The 20647-nt window shown below is 39.6% G+C and overlaps 1 protein-coding gene across 1 annotated transcript in view; it reads left to right on the forward strand.

Annotated features, from left to right (window-relative positions):
• CD163 (CD163 molecule) overlaps positions 1-20417 on the forward strand; it is a 30705-nt gene extending 10288 nt beyond the window's left edge. Inside the window, exons 7-17 of the mRNA XM_065886627.1 lie at positions 7001-7315; positions 7413-7727; positions 8101-8193; positions 8272-8586; positions 9706-10026; positions 13918-14226; positions 14585-14620; positions 14824-14931; positions 16172-16267; positions 17331-17383; positions 20232-20417. Coding sequence (XP_065742699.1) covers positions 7001-7315; positions 7413-7727; positions 8101-8193; positions 8272-8586; positions 9706-10026; positions 13918-14226; positions 14585-14620; positions 14824-14931; positions 16172-16267; positions 17331-17353 — 1931 coding nt within the window. The 3' untranslated portion in view covers positions 17354-17383; positions 20232-20417. The remainder of the gene's footprint in view (positions 1-7000; positions 7316-7412; positions 7728-8100; positions 8194-8271; positions 8587-9705; positions 10027-13917; positions 14227-14584; positions 14621-14823; positions 14932-16171; positions 16268-17330; positions 17384-20231) is intronic.
• The last annotated feature ends 230 nt before the right edge of the window (positions 20418-20647 follow it).

The following is a 20647-nucleotide window of genomic DNA, read 5'->3' on the forward strand; positions in this document are numbered from 1 at the left end:
TGGCCTGCTGATGGATAGGGCCAGGTCCCAGAGGTGCTGGTACTGGCCTCCTGGTGGGTGGTCTGTGTCCTGACAAGGCAGGTTGTGGGGCTACGGCGGTCCTAGGGCTGGGGTCTGTCCACTGGGGGATAAGGCTTGTCCCAGGGCCAGCACCAGCCCTCCGGTGGGTGGAGCCGGGTCCCAGGGGCTCTGGCTGCAGGGCCCTAGTGGTCCCTGTGCTAGTGCTGGCCCACTGTCATGTGGGGCTGGGTCCTGGGCCCTCTGGTGGGCAGGGCCATGCTCCAGGGTAGCTGTGGGCTCAGAATGTCTCAAGGAAGCCTGCCTGCTGGTAGGGGCAGTAGTGGGGGAGGGGTGTTACTGCCGGATAAATTGGATGGTCTCACAGTACTGGTGCTGACAGGCTGGTGAGTGGGCCTGAGTCCTGGTGCTAATAAGCTAAAGAGAGGATTCCAGAAATGACTTTTTCTAACACCAGTATCCTTGTGGTAGAATGAGCTCCCCAGAATGACTGCTGCCAGTGTCTGTGTTCTCAGGGTGAACTCCAGTCACCTCCTGCCTCTCCGGGGGGCTCTCCAAGATCAGCAGGTGGATCTGACCCAGGCTCCTTTCAAATTACTGCTTCTGCCCTGTGTCCCGGAGAGGGTGAGATTTTGTGTGTGTCCTTTATGAGTGGAGTCTCTATTTCCCACAACCCTCAGTTCTCCCAAAAGTAAGCCCTGCTGGCCTTCAAAGCCAAACGTTCTGGGGGTACAGGACCCCTGCGCTTGTCTTCCTGGTGCAGGATTCCTGGGCTGGGGAGCCCGATATGAGACTTAACTTCTCAAGTTGGATGCTTAATTAATTTTGATTCTTTCCTGTTTATTAATATAACCATTCGAGGTTATAGGTTTTCCACTGAGTGTACCAGTAGCTATATCGTATAATTGATGAATTGATGCTCTGTGAATCTGGGACACAGAACTTCCTATGACTGTTATGTGGTCATTGTGAATTGCTCTTTTTAGTATTATAAGGTTTCCATCTTTTATGGTTGAACAATTTTTTTTTTCTGGCTATGCCACACAGCTTGTGGGATCTTAGTTCTCCGACCAGGGATTGAACCTGCGCCCTCGGCAGTGAAAGCGAGGAGTCCTAACTACTGGACGGCCAGGAAATTCCCCCCAAATTTTTGTTCTGAATCAAATTTGTCTGATGTTAATATCTCACCTGTTGCTTTATTTTCTATTCTCTTGCTTTCAACCTTTACAAATAATTTTGTTCCAGGTGCATCACTTGTACTCATAATAGAATTGGGATTTACATTGAAAAGGACTCTGATAGAGTTACTTTTTTGAAATGGGAGATGTATTTGACCTTAACTTAGTCATATTATGCGTTATTATGTTGTCATAATTATATATGACATAATATTTATTGTCGTGTAATATGCTACAACTGAAAACATATTTCACTCTATGACCTTTATGGGGCCTTTGCATGTGTTTGGGAATGTGTAAGCATGTTTGTATGTCTGATAATTTCCTTCTAAATTTAGAAAGGGTTGTCTATTTTCCTATTAATTTATTTTATTTAATTAGTATGAAGTTCAGCTGCAACTACAAGAAATACCACCTGAGTGGCTAAAGAAAAAAAAATTTTTTTTCTCATTTAAAATAAGTCAAATAGGTAAGAAGTTTAAGGCTGTTTGGGTGGTGCTGTGGTCACCAAGAAACACCTAGAGTTGTTCTTCTGCAGTAATTTATCAAATGCTACTGGACAAGGATAATGAGTTGCCCTGCAAGTGACAAAAGTTGTTGGTGAGCCAGTTAGATAGACCAGGTTCTGCCCTCTGAGAAGCTGCTCTCTGCGCGCTGTCTTTCATGAGCCCAGGTGCTCTTCTCAGGGCAGTACTTCCTAGTGCGTCTTTCTCATAGTCAATTCTAAGTTCAGTTTGGAGAGTTTACCTGTCCGGGGGTCACAACCCACTCTCTGCTGATACTGATTTAGGGACCCTTGGATCGGTTTTAGGGTTGAGTAATCATTAGCCGATGTCGGCTGCCCTCAAAGTCAGCAAAAAATTCTCTCCAAACTTAGTAGTCTGTTTGCTTTAATCCAATGCCATGTGAAAGTAAGAACAAAGAATAAATCACGTACTTTGATCTATCCTGTGACCAGGCCCTTCCTCTTAATTTACTGGCCACTCCCTCACGAAATTAGTATTTATCCTTCCATTTCTTCTTGCAGTCTAGCTTCTTCTAGACTGAGCTTACCTCTCTCTTTAGTGTTAAAAGTGGCAAGGAGGATTCATGCCATGTCAACATTCTGATATTTTTCTTTTTTTATACCTTTATAAAAGTATACTTTTCCTTTTTTACACTTTTCCCAGTATGTTCTCAAAGTTTTCGGGTTTAGTAAGCACATGGTTTTCTTTTCAAGGTGACATTTGTCCAAATGTCTTACCATGGATAACATGACTTATTAGTGCTCCAGCCTACAATATCTGAGTCATTAGTATATTCTGCCCATGAATTCCATTCAACCACATCCAAAATTTAGGTTTTATTACTAGAGTACCTCGCTTACGATAACACATTCTGAATTATTTAGGATTCTATTAAGCCGCCTATAATAGAAATCGCAAATAGCATAAATCTGCAACTTAAGGTGGACCCCTCTTTACAAAATTATAGTTTTGTTTGCTATCTGCCCTATGTGCACTTTGCTTCCTTTTGTAAACTCTCTTACTATATTTCTGTAGCTTTTTGGAAGCTCTTCTATGAATACTTATTTTGGGGCCTAGATTTTAGCTCTCTCCTAGTTTTTCTAGAAATAGAGGTTTGTAATTTTATTTTTTGATTTACTGGATACTTTCAGAAGATTTCCAGGAAAAAAATTATGGAAATACCGTCTCTGTGCCTGTCAAGTTCAAACTACGAATTCCATAATCTGTTCAAATTCTTAGACTTTTATAAAGCACAGGGTTTTATGGCTGATAGGGGCCAGAACTAAGTAAAGCTGGAAGACTAGAAAGACAAAGTAACAATTTATCCCTGACACGTAGTTTAGACAAGCCAGCTACAAAGAAGTCTAAGAATTTTGGCCACAAAATTGCTTTGAATCCCGGACATTTTGTTTGTGATGACGGTATATTTGCTGTAGAGGACATCTGAACCTAAGAAATGGTTCATTTGAGTTGTGTTTTATTTTACTAAAGTCTAAAAAATAATTTTGAAACTAGAATGATTTATACTTCTTCAGAGTCTGGAAAGGAATAAATGATGAAAATGTATCAATGCTTCTTTAAAGCATATTGTGTATTTTATCTATTACTAAACAAAAGGAAGTAACTCTAATGAATTATTTCTTATATTTGTTCTTCATTTCTCCATTTCTTCGTTTATTCATTTCTACAGAAAGAAATGGGTACAGATTTAGTTATTGATGTCAGGGAAAGTTTAACTTATTGATTAAAGGAGCTAAATCCAGGCACAAAAATTCAATTAATGGCTTTTATGTTAAAATGCACTCATAGGTTTAACAGGGAAAAAAAATCCCTTAAAAGGGTAAATTACCAATATTCTAACCATGTACACAGAGTAAATGGTATAAGAAAGCCAATCTGTGGTACAGATTAATGTGTTACAAGCAGATTCATGAAATAAAAGGCTGAGGATACAGTCTCCAAGACATTTCTGGGTGGAAGAATTTCTCTTTTGCCCTGAACTCAAATATTTTATGACAAAGGAAATAAGAGGATACTTACAGAAGGGACTTGTTTTCAAGTGCTTCACAAGTTTTCACCATTAAAGAGAAAGTTATTTGTTTTTGCTTTTTTTTTGGTTGGGGGGAGGTTGTTTTTTCACTGGTTGTGTTTTATTTTGTTCGAGATTGATCTAGATGAGAGAGCAAGAGGTTAAAAGAAAGCTGAATTTGGCTCAATCTAAGAAACTGTTTTTATTCAAAGGTTTAGGTCTGTCCCAAAGTGGAATAGGATTATATGAATATTAGCTAATGATATCTTGGAGGAATTTCATGCTCAAATAATGGTTCAACAAGATTAAATCAAGGACTTGATGCAAGAATCTCATTATTTGTGTTGTAGAGGCATTATTTGCTTTAAAGTCTTAGCTGTGTTTAGAAAGCAACGTGTTCTTCAACTCAAATTTGGATAGAACTTGCGCTGTACATATTTAATGGATAAGTGGTGAAAATTTTGCATGCTGAGTTATTCTGTGCTTCTATAATAGAGAATATAGTCAGATCTAGAACACTTTAGGAAATTGGTGAGGGCTGATAGTATATCTGTGTCATGCTGATAGTAATGTTGAGGGATCGTAAAAATTAGTGATATTTAACAGCAGGCATCGCTAAAAGACTTATGCCTTTTAGATAGTCCAATTTATATGCATTACCTTTCTTTCCTCTCTTTTAAGATGAATTAAAGGAAATAGTTTGTATCTCGCACGTAACTTGAATTACCGCTGAGTATGTTAAGAGAAACTCACACTTATCTTGATGAGTGTGCTCTCAACCCGGCAAAGAATGTCCTTAGAACCTGAGCCCCATTTCTTCAGCTCTATTTCTGGTGTGTCTTTTCTTTACGTTTTAAATTCCAACCATGGTAAATTATCCATAATTTCTCAATTACATCATGCTATTTCATGACTGTATTCTTTAAATGCCATATCACACATTATTTACTTGGCAAACTCCTCATCTTTTTATCAAACTCAGTTCAGGTTTAATAGAGCTGGTGACTCCTTCATTTGTTAGTTTTGTATCTAAAATATGTATCTAGTTTTGGACTCAAATTATTATTTGAACATGTGTATCTTCTACTAAATTATGTGTTCTTGAAGGAGAGAGCAATTAATGAGAAACTGAGCAGCCTTGAAAAGAAGTAATTTTTTCCCAGGTACATAAGGTTGGGAAATACATAATAAGTAGAGAGAAAAGTGTCTGCAGAGGTACAGAAGCTTGAGAAAGCACATTTAGGCTGAGGTATCCGGTATGATTGGTAGAGTAATAGATGTTAAGGCTTTTCAGGTGACATCATAGAGTATTTTCAAGTATGCTAGGAAAACAATGCTTATTATCCCCCCTTAATTTGAATAGATGGGTGATATTGGGGAAGCTGCCAAAGCTCTCTGTGCTGCAACTTCCTCAAAAGAAAAAAATGGTGATAATAATATCTACTCCCTCATGGGAATTACACAGCAAGTGATCAATACACGTTAGCTACCGTGGTTATGATTATTAATAGTAGTATTAGAATTATCTGTCCTCGCTGATAGACTGAACTCTGTGCTCATCCAAATGCCTAAAATATTGTAGGTTCTTAATAATATTTGTTAAAAAGATAAATTATTATATAAGTAGTAAAGAAACACCGACTTACCTTGAAGACAAAGAAATTACGTGAAAATATTTGAACTTTAATAATACACTCATGGTCATGGTGTAGATTTCTTGGAAAGACGACTTAGAAGCTAGGAGACCACTTAGGAAGCTATTGCAAAAGTCTACATGACAGGGCTTCCCTGGTGGCACAGTGGTTAAGAATCCGCCTGCCAATGCAGGGGACACAGGTTCGATCCCTGGTCGGGGAACTAAGATCCCACATGCCGCGGGGCAACTATGCCTGTACGCCACAACTACTGAGCCTGCGCTCTAGAGCCCATGAGCCACAACTACTGAAGACCATGTACCTAGAGCCTGTGCTCCGCAACAAGAGAAGCCGCTGCAATGAGAAGCCCGTGCACCACAACGAAGAGTAACCCCCGCTCGCCGCAACTAGAGAAAAGCCCGCGTGCAGCAACGAAGACCCAACGCAGCCAAAAATAAATTAAATAAATAAATAAAAAGTCTACATGACATATGATGACAGATTACATCAAAGTAACTATAAATATGGAGGGAAAATATGCTGGAGGACTGACACATACTGGTGGCTTCTTCATGTGCAGTGTATTGTAGGGGATCACGATTCTAGGCTCTCTAAATCCTGGCCCTTCGCTAATTTGCTGTGCGACCGTAGCAAATTACTACAGTTCTCTATGTTTTAGTTTCCTTGTCTGTAAAACTGGAATGTTATTAATAGTTTATACCCTAAGGCAATTGTAAGGATGAAATAATGTTTGTTAAATACTTACTAAAATGCCATATATATATATATATATATATACACACTCACACAAGATAAGGGTTCACTTTAATATTCACTACTATCATTATTACCATGATTTATGGGGAGATATAAAGGGGGTTCAATTTCAGGTGATTCTAATTTGGTCCTGGATACTATTAATTGAGTAAGGAATACCATGGGGTTATCAGTACATAATTCATTCCATTTTGAACAGCTTAAGTTCCAGATGTCCAAGTAGATCTGCTTATACATATAAATTTAAAGAGAAATGTATAGATGAAAACATATTTATTGGCAGTTAAGAGAAGATGTCCATTGAGAAGATGAGAAAGGAGGATAGAACTTTGGTTGGGGAACACACGAAAGGTTCTGATAAAGCACTGTCAGGAAGGAAGGAGGAGAAAACAGGGAAAAGGAGCATCTCGGGTCAAGTGTGACAGGGAAGAAGAGGTCTGCTGTTCATTTTGGAAACAGGAAGTGTTGATATATTAAAAATCCTTACCTAGAACCATTTGAAATGGTTGGGGCAGACCGCTTGGGTGAAGGACTGCATATAGGGCTAAAAAGTAGAGAGAATGGACACCCATTATCTGTGGTCTCCAGTGTGATGCTTAATATAGGCAAAATACTGAAAGGAAAGAGTAATCATGCTCCAGGAATTACAGGTTCCAGGAGGCAAAGTTCCAGAATTGTCTCCGATGAAGTGGTCAAATGAAGGATGGGGAGGTCTGGAATTTGCTAAGCTGAACTCTAGGCAGAAGAGCCAAGAGGAGAGAATAGCTTCCCTTTCTCACTTTTCACTCCCTGCCTCACTCTCATCATGAAGGAAAATCTTGGAATCATGTTCTCTCTCACTGAAATATTATTTTTCAGCCCACAGGGAACCCAGACTAGTCGGAGGGGACATTCCCTGCTCTGGTCGTGTTGAAGTGAAACATGGCGACACCTGGGGCACCGTCTGTGATTCTGACTTCTCTCTGGAAGCGGCCAGCGTGCTATGCAGGGAATTACAATGCGGCACAGTCGTCTCTATCCTGGGGGGAGCTCACTTTGGAGAAGGAAACGGACAGATCTGGGCTGAAGAATTCCAGTGTGAGGGGCACGAGTCCCATCTTTCACTCTGCCCAGTAGCACCCCGCCCAGACGGGACTTGTAGACACAGCAGGGATGTTGGAGTAGTCTGCTCAAGTGAGACCCAGAGCACATGTTCAACGTGTTCCCATACTGTGAAGAGGGTAGGGTTAGGTAGTCACAGACATCTTTTTAAAGCCCTGTCTCCTTTCAGGATACACCGAAGTTCGCTTGGTTCATGGCAAGTCCCCATGTGAGGGAAGAGTGGAGCTCAAGATTCTTGGGACCTGGGGATCCCTCTGCAACTCTCACTGGGACATGGAAGATGCTCACGTTCTCTGCCAGCAGCTTAAATGTGGAGTTGCCCTTTCTACCCCAAGAGGAGCACCTTTTGGGAAAGGAAGTGGGCAGGTCTGGAGGCACATGTTTCACTGCACTGGGACTGAGCGGCACATGGGAGATTGTCCCATGACTGCTCTGGGTGCATCGCTGTGTTCTTTGGGGCAAGTGGCCTCTGTAATCTGCTCAGGTAAGAGAAAAAGGGCAGCCAATGATGAGCCTCTCCCACGGCGGTGTGCCTTAAGAGAGGGCGTAACTATAGCGAAGAACAGAAGTAAAAGGGAGTGATCCATTTTGAGGGATCATGAGAAGTGTGCCAGAATATTAACTTCATTTATCTTTTTAGAGGGAAAGTAAACTGAATTTTCATGGGCCTCATAATTATTTAGTGCTGAACCATGTGCCTTCTCAGAGTACCTGATTCATTCCCAGCCTGGTTGACCCATCCACCTTTCTCTAAAGCCATGTTTGTCCTAGCTCACCTATTGAACACTCCAGCTGACCTCCTTTCGTCACCCCAACTTTTTGTATCTCTTGTGACTGATGACGTTTGGTGTTTGCAGGAAACCAGAGTCAGACGCTACCCCCATGCAATTTATCATCCTCGGACCCAACAAGCTCTATTTTTTCAGAAGAAAGTGGTGTTCCCTGCATAGGTAAGAATCAGTGACCAGTCTATGAAAATGATCTCAAAATCCTTAGAAATGCATTTATATTTTATTTTCTCTTTGCAGGGAGTGGTCAACTTCGCCTGGTAAATGGAGGCGGGCGTTGTGCTGGGAGAATAGAGATCTATCATGAGGGCTCCTGGGGCACCATCTGTGATGACAGCTGGGACCTGAATGATGCCCACGTGGTGTGCAAACAGCTGGGCTGTGGAGGGGCCATTAATGCCATCGGTTCTGCTCATTTTGGGGAAGGAACAGGGCCCATCTGGCTGGATGAGGTGGACTGTAATGGAAAAGAATCTCGTATTTGGCAATGCCATTCCCATGGCTGGGGGCGGCACAACTGCAGGCATAAGGAGGATGCAGGAGTTATCTGCTCAGGTGAGTTCTGCATAATTACAATTGATTATAATTGTATAAGAAAGGACTGAGGTGGGGCAAAGGGTAGTGAAGGATATTAATCCGAGCAAATTCCCTAAAATACAGGTTCAGAGGGAACGCTTGTGAGATTCGGGCTGCCAGAAGTGTGGATTTGATGAATTAGTGCTACCTCATGTGCAAGGTAGTATTATATCAGAAAGAGAAAAATTCAGAAGTGAGTTTGCATATCATGAAAATGACAGCAAAACTAATCATAAGTTCTTTTATGAACATATGTGGAGCTGGATGTTGGGTAAGGATTTAGTGCACCGCTTGATGAAAGCTGTATTAATAAAGTAGATTAAAAAGGACAGCAGAAATACATTTGGTGCTACATTCTACAGAGAAGAAGATAATCACCATGCCCAAGTAATTTTTAATGACAGATAAATTACCATAACAGGACACTGCTCTTGTTTTGTATACATGGTAAGATTTTAGAAAGCATTGTGAAGTACAGAAATGTACTCAGTTGTAGTGTATGGGAAAAAAAGAGTTCTGTGACTTAGGGAAGTGAAAAATTCTGTATGCCAGAAGAGATTTTGCTATCAATCACATTCAGTGACGTAAATCTGGTACAGGACATACACAACAAAATTGTGAAGTGTCAGAAAGGGAAATATTTCAGTTTAAGGAAATGTATATAAAACATTGGTTTTAGTGGCTGAGTATCTCAGTAAATTTTAACTATCAAGGACAACTGCCAAAAAATGAACAGAATAGGGTTAGAAAGCTAAAAGTACAGTAATTTAGGGAGAAAAAAATCCAAACTACGTAATTCATAAAAGGCTCTGAGCCTTTGATTAAGATTTAGAAGTCAACTTAGAGTCACTGTTGGCATTTTAAAGAGGTCTCTAATTACAAAATCCAAGACTAGAAAACCAGAAATATTTATAGAACAAATACTATATTTTAACAAAATCTACCAAATCATCCGGAAGTTTCTAAAGAATTACTAGCAATGAAATTACTAATGTATCGTACCTATTTTTAAATCCATTCTCACATCAGAGTAAAGGGAGAGAGTCCTCTGAACCTTCAGAAAAGATTTAAAACTGCTAACTCTGTATCTCATCCCAGAGTTCATGTCTCTGAGACTCATCAGTGAAACCAGCAGAGATACCTGTGCAGGACACCTGGAAGTTTTTTACAATGGAGCTTGGGGCAGCGTTGGCAAGAGTAACATGTCTGCAGCCACGGTGGGAGTGGTATGCAGGCAGCTGGGCTGTGCGGACAAAGGGAGCATCATCCCTGCATCTTCAGACAAGACGATGTCCAGACACATGTGGGTGGACAATGTTCAGTGTCCTAAAGGGCCTGACACCTTATGGCAGTGCCCATCATCTCCATGGAAGAAGAGACTGGCCAGCCCCTCGGAGGAGACCTGGATCTCGTGTGCCAGTGAGTATCCGTTGGACTGTATGAAACTTCCATTCTATTAGATCACTAGCATCTTCTGATCTAACTAAGCAAGAATGAGTAAACTTTGGTTAATCCTTATTCTACCTGGATAATGTAATGGGTTGTATTTAATTTGGCCTGTAGGTACTCAGGATCAGTGATCATTTCCCCAAAAACAATCATACTCTGACGGTCTTCTCAAAGTTTTATTCAGTTGCTATCTCTGTGAACAAGTGAGGAGAAGAGAATATGTAATTCAGCATTTGACTATTGAATTGCCCCATTTTTCTTTCAAATAGTATCTCGTTACACTTAATATAAAGCAGTCAGAAAGATCAATCCTGAATTATTTTCCCATTCTACACCTTTTTAAGCTGGAAGAAGGTTTCTATCTACCTGGCAGTTTGAGAGAATTTAACATTATATATTTACAATGTTAACTTTATCTATTTGACATTTCCTAAGTCACACTAACATTCTTTTTTAAAAAATTTTATTGGAGTATAGTTGACTTACAATGCTGTGTTAGTTTCACGTGTCACACTAATATTCTTACATCCAGGATGAAATACACCCAGTTTGCTGGAGGGACATATACTTTCATAAAAGATGAATTTTGTAAAAATGTAAAATTTAGGGCTTCCCTGTTGGCGCAGTGGTTGAGAGTCCACCTGCCGATGCAGGGGACACGGGTTCGTGCCCCGGTCCGGGAAGATCCCACATGCTGCGGAGTGGCTGGCCCGTGAGCCATGTCCGCTGAGCCTGCGCGTCCGGAGCCTGTGCTCCGCAACGGGAGAGGCCACAAAAGTGAGAGGCCCGCGTACCGCAAAAAAGAAAAAGAAAAAAAAAAGTAAAATTTAAAATACACATTAAATAAGCAAAGTTTTAAAACAGATTTTTTAATATCATAATCCTTTTATTTTTTAAACATCTTTATTGGAGTATAATTGCTTTACAATGGTGTGTTACTTTCTGCTTTATAACAAAGTGCATCAGCTATACATATACATATATCGCCATATCTCCTCCCTCTTGCATCTCCCTCCCACCCTCCCTATCCCACCCCTCTAGGTGGACACAAAGCACCAAGCTGATCTCCCTGTGCTATGCAGCTGCTTCCCACTAGCTATCTATTTTACATTTGGTAGTGTATATATGTCCATGCCACTCTCTCACTTCTACCCAGCATACCCTTCCCCCTCCCTGTGTCCTAAAGTCCATTCTCTAAGTCTGTGTCTTTATTCCTGTCCTGCCCCTAGGTTCTTCAGAACCATTTTATTTTTTTATTCCACTTATATGTGTTAGCATATGGTATTTGTTTTTCTCCTTCTGCCTTACCTCACTCTGTAGGACAGACTCCAGGTCCAACCATCTCACTACAAATAGTTCAATTTCGTTTCTTTTTATGGCTGAGTAATATTCCATTGTATATATGTGCCGCATCTTCTTTATCCATTCATCTGTCAATGGACACTTAGGTTGCTTCCACATCCTGGCTATTGTAAATAGAACTGCAATGAACATTGTAGTACATGACTCTTTTTGAATTATGGTTTTCTCAGGGTATATGCCAAGTAGTGGGATTGCTGGGTCATATGGTAGTTCTATTTTTAGTTTTTAAGGAACCTCCATACTGTTCTCCGTAGTGGCTGTATCAATTTACATTTCCACCAACAGTGCAAGAGGGTTCCCTTTTCTCCATACCTGCTCCAGCATTTATTGTTTCTAGATTTTTTGATGATGGCCATTCTAACTGGTGTGAGGTGATACCTCACTGTAGTTTTGATTTGCATTTCCCTAATGATTAGTGAAGTTGAGCATTCTTTCATGTGTTTGTTGGCAGTCTGTATATCTTCTTTGGAGAAATGTCTGTTTAGGTCTTCTGCCCATTTTTGGATTGGGTTGTTTGTTCTTTTGATATTGAGCTGCATGAGCTGCTTGTAAATTTTGGAGATTAATCCTTTGTCAGTTGCTTCATTTGCAAATATTCTCTCCCATTCTGAGGGTTGTCTTTTCATCTTGTTTATGTTTTCCTTTGCTGTGCAAAAGCTTTTAAGTTTCATTAGGTCCCATTTGTTTATTTTTTTTTTTTAATTTCCATTTCTCTAGGAGGTGGGTCAAAAAGGATCTTGCTCTGATTTATGTCATAGAGTGTTCTGCCTATGTTTTCCTCTAAGAGTTTGATAGTGTCTGGCCTTACATTTAGGTCTTTAATCCATTTCGAGTTTATTTTTGTGTATGGTGTTAGGGACAGTTCTAATTTCACTCTTTTACATGTAGCTGTCCAGTTTTCCCAGCACCACTTATTGAAGAGGTTGTCTTTTCTCCATTGTATATTCTTGCCTCCTTTCTCAAAAATAAGGTGACCATATATGCATGGGTTTATCTCTGGGCTTTCTGTCCTGTTCCATTGATCTGTATTTCTGTTTTTGTGCCATACCATAGTGTCTTGATTACTGTAGCTTTGTAGTATAGTCTGAAGTCAGAGAGCCTGATTCCTCCAGCTCCATATTTCTTTCTCAAGATTGCTTTGGCTCTTTGGGGTCTTTTGTGTTTCCATACAAATTGTGAAATTTTTTGTTCTACTTCTGTGAAAAATGCCATTGGTAGTTTGATAGGGATTGCATTGAATCTGTAGACTGCTTTGGGTAGTATAGTCATTTTCACAACGTTGATTTTTCCAATCCAATAACATGGTATATCTCTCCACCTATATGTATCATCTTTAATTTCTTTCATCAGTGTCTTATAGTTTTCTGCATACAGGTCTTTTGTCTCCTCAGGTAGGTTTATTCCTAGGTATATTATTCTTTTTCTTGCATTGGTAAATGGGAGTGTTTTCTTAATTTCACTTTTGGGTTTCTCATCATTAGTGTATAGGAATACAAGAGATTTCTGTGCATAATTTTGTATCCTGCTACTTTTCCAAATTCATTGATTAGCTCTAGTAGTTTTCTGGCAGCATGTTTAGGATTCTCTATGTATAGTATCATGTCATCTGCAAACAGTGACAGCTTTACTTATTCTTTTCTGATTCGGATTCCTTTTATTTCTTTTTCTTCTCTGATTGCTGTGGCTAAAATTTCCAAAACTATGTTGAATAATAGTGGTGAGAGTGGACAACCTTGTCTTCCTCCTGATCTCAGTTTTTCACCATTGAGAACGATGTTGGCTGTGGTTTTTCATATATGACCTTTATTATGTTGAGGTAAGTTCCCTCTTTGCCTACTTTCTGAAGGGTTTTTATCATAAATGGGTGTTGAATTTTGTCAAAAGCTTTTTCTGCATCTATTGAGATTACCATATGGTTTTTATCCTTCAGTTTGTTAATATGGTGTATCACGTTGATTGTTTTGCGTATATTGAAGAATCCTTGCTTTCCTCGGATAAACCCCCTTGATCATCGTGTATGATCCTTTTAATGTGCTGTTGGATTTGTTCCACGTGTAGATATATTTCTGATGTATCTGTGGGGAAGAAGGTGATCTCCACGTCTTACTCCTCCGCCATCTTGAAGGTCTCTCCTTTATTGGAGTATAATTGCTTTACAATGGTGTGTTAGTTGCTTCTGTATAACAAAGTGAATCAGTTATACATATACATGTGTTCCCATATCTCCTCCCTCTTGCGTCTCCCTCCCCCCCACCCTCCCTATCCCACCCCTCTAGGTGGTCACAGAGCACCGAGCTGATCTCCCTGTGCTATGCAGCTGCTTCCCACTAGCTATTTTACATTTGGTAGTGTATATATGTCCATGCCACTCTCTTACTTCATCCCAGCTTACTAAAACAGAGATTTTTAAAAGAGTTTCAAATCTCTCTTTTCCCCTGTGACCTCCTGGGAGTTTTATCTTCTCAGAAATGATCTAGGTGTCTCTCTCTGGCTTTTCAGACAAAATAAGACTTCAGGAAGGAACCACTAATTGTTCTGGACGTGTGGAGGTCTGGCACGGAGGTTCCTGGGGCACAGTATGTGATGACTCCTGGGACCTTGACGATGCTCAGGTGGTGTGTCAACAGCTGGGCTGTGGCTTAGCTTTGGAGGCAGGAAAAGAGGCGGCGTTTGGCCAGGGGACGGGGCCCATATGGCTCAATGAAGTGAAGTGCAAGGGGAATGAGTCCTCCCTGTGGGATTGTCCTGCCCTGTCCTGGGGCCACAGTGACTGTGGCCACAAGGAGGATGCTTCTGTGAAGTGCTCAGGTGAGTGCAGGGAGTCTGGATTGAGCCTGGAATCTCTGGCAACAAAGAGAGGGTGGGCCGTAGAGTGCATTATGGAAGGCCTGGAAGTACCAACCCAGGGATCTAGTGGGGAAAGAATCATGTATGTTTCAGTCTGAAGAATGATGAAAACATGTGTTGTTATACATTGGCCTTCACCGAGGACAAGCACATAACTTACATGTATCCGTGTGCAGAGAGACGAAAAACTAGGCGCCTCTAGTTTTGGGTGGGAAGGAGTAATTTTCTTGGTTGAGAGGCTAAAGCCTCAGACAGGACACAGATGTAGTGGTTCCATATATTACTCCCAGAACTGAGTCTCCCCTCTTTTCTCCTACAGAAATTGCAAAGAATGAAGGATCACTAAATGCCACAGGTATCCAAGGGGATTACGAGCATGGGGCTAATTGTCTGCGTTGTTTAGAATCCCTCTTATTAAGATACTTTGGGTCAGAAGTTCTGAGGGTTTGAAATTTACTTCAGCAATCCTGTATCTGACTTAAGAGAGGGACAGCAACTGGTGACCCAGGTCTTTTAGCTAAGACGTTATTACCTCTTGTGATGTTTACCTGTGCTCAGGTCGCTCATCCGTTGTTGCACTTGGGATCCTTGGGGTCATTCTGTTCGCCTCTCTCACCGTACTCCTCTTGTGGATTCAGAAGCGAAGACAGAGACAGCGGCTTACAGGTCTGGGCCAAATTATGTTGTCTCTAACGTTTCTATGGGATAAGAAGTTTCTTGGGATAATAAAACCAAAAAAAACGAGATTCAGGTATCAAATGGCCAGAAAGAAGAAACCTAGTAGAGCTCTAAGCAGTTTCCCAGAAGAGGGAACAAGAATTCAGAGAAGAAAAGGGGCACTGCTTGTACTGATGATCGCTATACATTATCTACACGTATAATTGGGACATTACAGAATTGATAGTTTAGAATGAGTATGCTTGTACGGTTCAGGATGACCCCTTTATTGCCCAAACATTTATTTGCTCCTACTATATACTTATTACTAATTTCACTGTTCCGTCAAGAAATGTGCTAGGTTCTGAAGATGGTTCAGACTCGGATAATCAAGTGTTTTTGTCTTCGTGGAATTTCCAGTCCAGTGGAAGAGATATATATGTAAACAAATAAATTGCAATGTATTATTGTACGGTATTATGAATAAGGAACAAAGGGGCACAGAGAATAATTTACTGAAAGGGGAAGGGGAGTATTGGCGGCTTCTAGGAGGTTTTGAGACAAATTTTGAAGATAGAGATCAAAGAACTGGGTAAAGTGCATTCCAGGGAAAGAGAAAAAAATGTACAAGTGTAGAGAAGCTTAAAGGATGGAACGTTTATTGTTTTGGGGGGAAGTAAAAGTTGAGTTCAAGGAGAGAAGCTCCTGATAAGGCTGAAGAAGAGGGAGGAAACAAGTAATGAAGTTCTGTATTGCCCAGTAAGAAGGTTAATAGTCATTAAAGAGTATAGTGTAGGGGAGCAAAGTAGGCAGGCAGGCTCTTACGAAGTTCTGTTTGGCAATGGGACGTCTGAGGGGTTGAAAGAAAACCACGTTACTGACAAGGATAGGATTTTGAAATTGTTGAGACGAAAGATGAAAAGGACTTTAGAGTGAGAATGAAAGGGAAAGGATAACTTTTATAAAGATGCTAGATAAATCTCCAGTGAATTACAGAAGACTGCTGGCTGCCTTGGGGGAAGAAACTGGGTTGTTATAAGATGGCAACTGGGGACCCGGTTTAGCCTCACCCTATTACATTTGAGTTTGTGGCATCGTGAGGGTAAAGCTTGGTAGTAGAATGGAATGGAAACAAGACTAGGGCATGGGTCATGATTAGCTGTGTTTGCACTGCTGGGAAAAAGCACACATAGGGAAGGAAAGTTTTATTATGGCCCTCTGACCCCTAAACTACAACCTCTGTTGCCAGTTTCCTCAAGAGGAGAGAATTCTGTCCACCAAATTCAATACCGGGAGATGAATTCTTGCCTGAAGGCAGATGATCTGGACCTACAGAATTCCTCAGGTCTGTGAGTTCTTTGAGGGTCTGTGGCCCTGGGGTTCAGACCAGTAGCTGCAGTTGAAGCTGAGGCATTCTGCTTTACATAGTAGTGGAAAGAAATCTCAGACATAATAGGAAGTCTGTGATGTACAAAAGGAAGAAAAGCAGGAGTGAACTAAAAAGTATTCTTAGAGAACATAAAAATTGTAGTCAAGAGACCTCTGGCTAAGAGGTCCATGATTATTTCTGACAGAGGAACCATGTGGTAGAATATTATGACTTGGACCTCTTTTTATTAAAACAGAAATTAATCTTCTACAAGTTAAACTTTTCATATCTCTTTCATAGTTTCCTCCATTCCCACTCCCTGCTACTTTCCTTTCTCTAACATATTTATTATATTTTTCTAAAAGTTTAAACTTTCTATATCTTCATCCCATCAGAAGCCATCCCTATTCACAGGACTAGCCTTATTTCCCATTACATAATAAGTCTTTCTTTGTCCTCTGACTTCTATTGAGCACCAATTCTACCTCTAGGAAGCGTAACTCTCCTAGGTTGTAAGAAATATCGCAATAGCCACTTCCTCTATGAAGGCTCAGTGCCTTCTCAATAGTCCTTACCTTCTGAGAGGGACCTGCCTCACTTCTTCAATCCAAGGGATTTGGTATTTGCCAAAACTAACGCAGGGAAATATATATAAGGTGTAGGAAAGACTTTCTGTGCCCCTTAAATCACACTGTTTGTCTTCCTAATTGTGAACGTTGTTTTGTTTTGTTTTTAACGTCTTTATTGGAGTACAGTTGCTTTACAATCATGTGTTAGTTTCTGCTGTATAACAAAGTGAATCAGCTATACATACATATATATATCCCCATATCTCCTCCCTCTTGCGTCTCCCTCCCACCCTCCCTATCCCACCCCTCTAGGTGGTCACAAAGAGCTTTTAAGGCACTTGAGGGGAGGTCTGATTTATTTCCCAGTAATTATTTTCTTCTTTTCAGAAAATTCCAACGAGTAAGATGGTTTTAATGATGCTGGACTAATTTCTGTGTCTAAATCTCTTCCTATTTCTGGATGAAAAAAGGAGACCACTCTGAGGTACAATGAAAAGGAAAATGAGAATTATAAGCCAGTGAGGTGGGTGAGAAGAATTTATTCAGCATTGTTCAAAACAGATTCCTTTTGAGAATTGAGAACACCTCTGGTATTAAAAAGAAAGAATGTATATACACATATATTTCCATATATATGTTTATGTTTGTATGTATATCCATACTCAGAATATGCAACAACTTTTTATAAATATGACTCTTGTCCATCGCTTAGTTACATATATTTTAAGCAATAGCAATTGTACATCATGTTGCTAAGGAGAAGCTGGGTAAGTAAATATAAATAACTTTTCTAAAGATATAAAGAGTCATTTCAGAAAAGAGATAAGACATATCTACAGTTGCATAATGCCTGCTAGGGTAAAGATAGTAGAAGATACTATAGGAGTATAGAAAGCTTGACAGTTTGGAGACAGTTTGGAGAGATTGTGAAGATGTGATGTTCACGATAAACATCACATGACTGAAAGATAGACCATTCTAGGGAAAGGACATAGCATGTACAAAATGTGGCACAGAAGAGAATCACACCTTTGGGGAACAGTAAGTTTTTCATTCAAAAATATATTATGTTAAAAAAAATATTGAACACATTTGTGTTGACAAGTGGTGTCCTGAGCACTGAAGATACAGATAAAAAAGATGCTATTGACGATGACATGATTGTTTAATGAAAGATCTCACAGTCTTTGTGTGCGAGTGTGGAGAGCCTATGTGGAGGGAGGGGAGTGATGAGAAGCTAGGCGGGGAAGGCTGGGTAAAGCCCAATGACAAATGGTCTTATCTGTTGTATTTCATGTTCATACTTTATTTTAGGGACTGTTGGGGAGATGGTGGGCTTTGGAAGATAAAGCTGGGGCAAGATATGATCAGATTTGCATTTTATAATTTGCTTTCATGAGGACCGTGTAACAAAAAAAGTGAATAAGGCAAAAAATTTAAGTTATACATCAAAAATAAAAGATGGTGAAATGAGTTAGTAGGTACATCTTCTATTTTTTTAAATTAATTAATTTATTATTTATTTTTGGTTGCACTGGGTCTTTGTTGCTGCGCGCAGGCTTTCTCTAGCTGCGGTGAGCGGGGGCTACTCTTCATTGCGGTGAGCGGGCTTCTCACTGCGGTGTCTTCTCTCGTTGCCGAGCACGGGCTCTAGGTGCACGGGCTTCAGTAGTTGTGGCACACGGGCTCAGTAGTTGTGGCTCTCGGGCTCTAGACTGCAGGCTCAGTAGTTGTGGCACACGGGCTTTCTTGCTCCGCAGCATGTGGGATCTTCCCGGACCAGGGCTCGTACCCATGTCCCCTGCATTGGCAGGTGGGTTCTTAACCAACTGTGCCACCAGGGAAGCCCCACATTTTCTATTTTTTAAAACGATTTTGGGAGGACTACACATTTGGAAATGATATATGGCAAAAGTATGGGGTTTTTTGTAGGGATATTTTACATGACATATGAGAAATACAGATTGAGACAGAAAAAATTTGGAATTCTCAAAAGTACATAAATGTAAAGTGTAATATATTTGTATACACATACACATAGAGCTGTTATAAATTGTATACAGGATAAAGTGTTAATATATGTATACAAAACATATATAGTATTATAATATATATATACATAAAACCAATTGTTAAGACAAAGACAACATCTAATAAATAATTGGGCAAAGTTATGAAAAACGGTTCACAAAAAATGAATTTTAAATGACTACTAAATATTTTTAAAATGCTCAGGTTCACAGTATGTCTGGGAAATTCAAGTTATGATTAACAATGAGATATTGCTTTATATAAATCAGACAAACAAAAATTTAAAACAGCACCAATATTTCTTGTTGGTGGGAATACAGAGAAAAATGTAATTTCAAACATTGCTGTTGGAAATGAGAAGTGTGGTAGCCTTTGGAGAAAGCAATTTGGAAACTTCTATTAATTTTTTTAAAAATACTTCACGGATCCTTTGATCCAACAATTCTACCCCTAAAAGTTTCTTCCATACAGATAAAGCTATTAGTATGTAAGAACAAATATACAAGGGTTCCTTTTTGCAGCCTTGGTAGCACTGCCCAAAAGCTGGAAACAAAACGAATGCCAATCAATGGGGTAGTGGCTGGAAAAATTATAGTGCAGCCAACTAAAAAAGGAAAAATCATGCACAGAATTTAATAATGTGATTCCAATTTTGTGTTCATGTTATTGAATACAATTAAACTTAATATTTACGTCTATGAAATTATCCTGTGTATACATGTAAAGGAACATTAAAAAATTCTAACAGATTGTAAACTAAGGACTGTGAATGACTTTTAAAAAAATTTTTATTGGAGTACAGTTGCTTTACAATGCTATGTTAGTTTCTACTGTACAGCAAGATGAATCAGCTATACATATACATATATCCCCTCTTTTTTGGATCTCCTTCCCATTTAGGTCACCACAGAGCACTGAGTAGTTTTGATAATCTCAAATATATGAATATTATTCTGATGAAATAAATAATGATTAAACTACCTTTTCCTTAAAGAGTAATCACTACTGAGCCACTGCTTCAGAATCACATGGGGTGCTTTTAAAAATGGCATTTCTGCACTGTAGTTCTCTGCAATAGAAAGAATTCTTACGCACACTGAAGTTTGAAAACCTTTGCATTTAAGTTTCCTGTTCAGGAAAGTAGTATGATTTTTAATACATGTGAGTGAGCGAGCATGTGTGTGTGTGTGTGTGTGTGTGTGTGTGTGTGTGTCTGTGAGAGAGAGAGAAAGAGACCGAGGGACAGATGTAATGTAATACATTATATTACATTATAATGTAATTCTTCTAGCATGTGCGTATGAAGAGAAAAGTAACACTTTTTCTATTTATGTCTTTAGTTCAGCATTTAAGATACCTTGATGAAGACCAGGACTATTGAACGAGCAAGAATCTACCTGTATACTGAAGATTACAGTACAGTCCTTTGTCTCCTAGTATTCCGAAGACCACTGATGAATTTCTAAAAATTAAATTGGTGAATGTGACTACTAAAAATTGTATGCAAGACTTTCAAGGGTATTAAAAGGAATACCCTTTTAATAAATGAGTAAAAAGGAATATTGCTGATTTGAATTTGTCTTCACTTCTTGTTCTTGATTTTATGAATTTCTGAATGGGCTTTCTGACTTTTTTAGGATTTTATAAATATGTATTTTTATTTGACAATGTTTTCATTTGCATGTATCTTTTTCTAGTTTGGTTTAAATAATAATTTTCTTCTTATTACCAAATCAAACATTTTTCCTATACTTTT

The sequence above is a fragment of the Phocoena phocoena genome, chromosome 11, assembly GCF_963924675.1.
Source record: "Phocoena phocoena chromosome 11, mPhoPho1.1, whole genome shotgun sequence".
Lineage (NCBI taxonomy): Eukaryota > Metazoa > Chordata > Mammalia > Artiodactyla > Phocoenidae > Phocoena > Phocoena phocoena.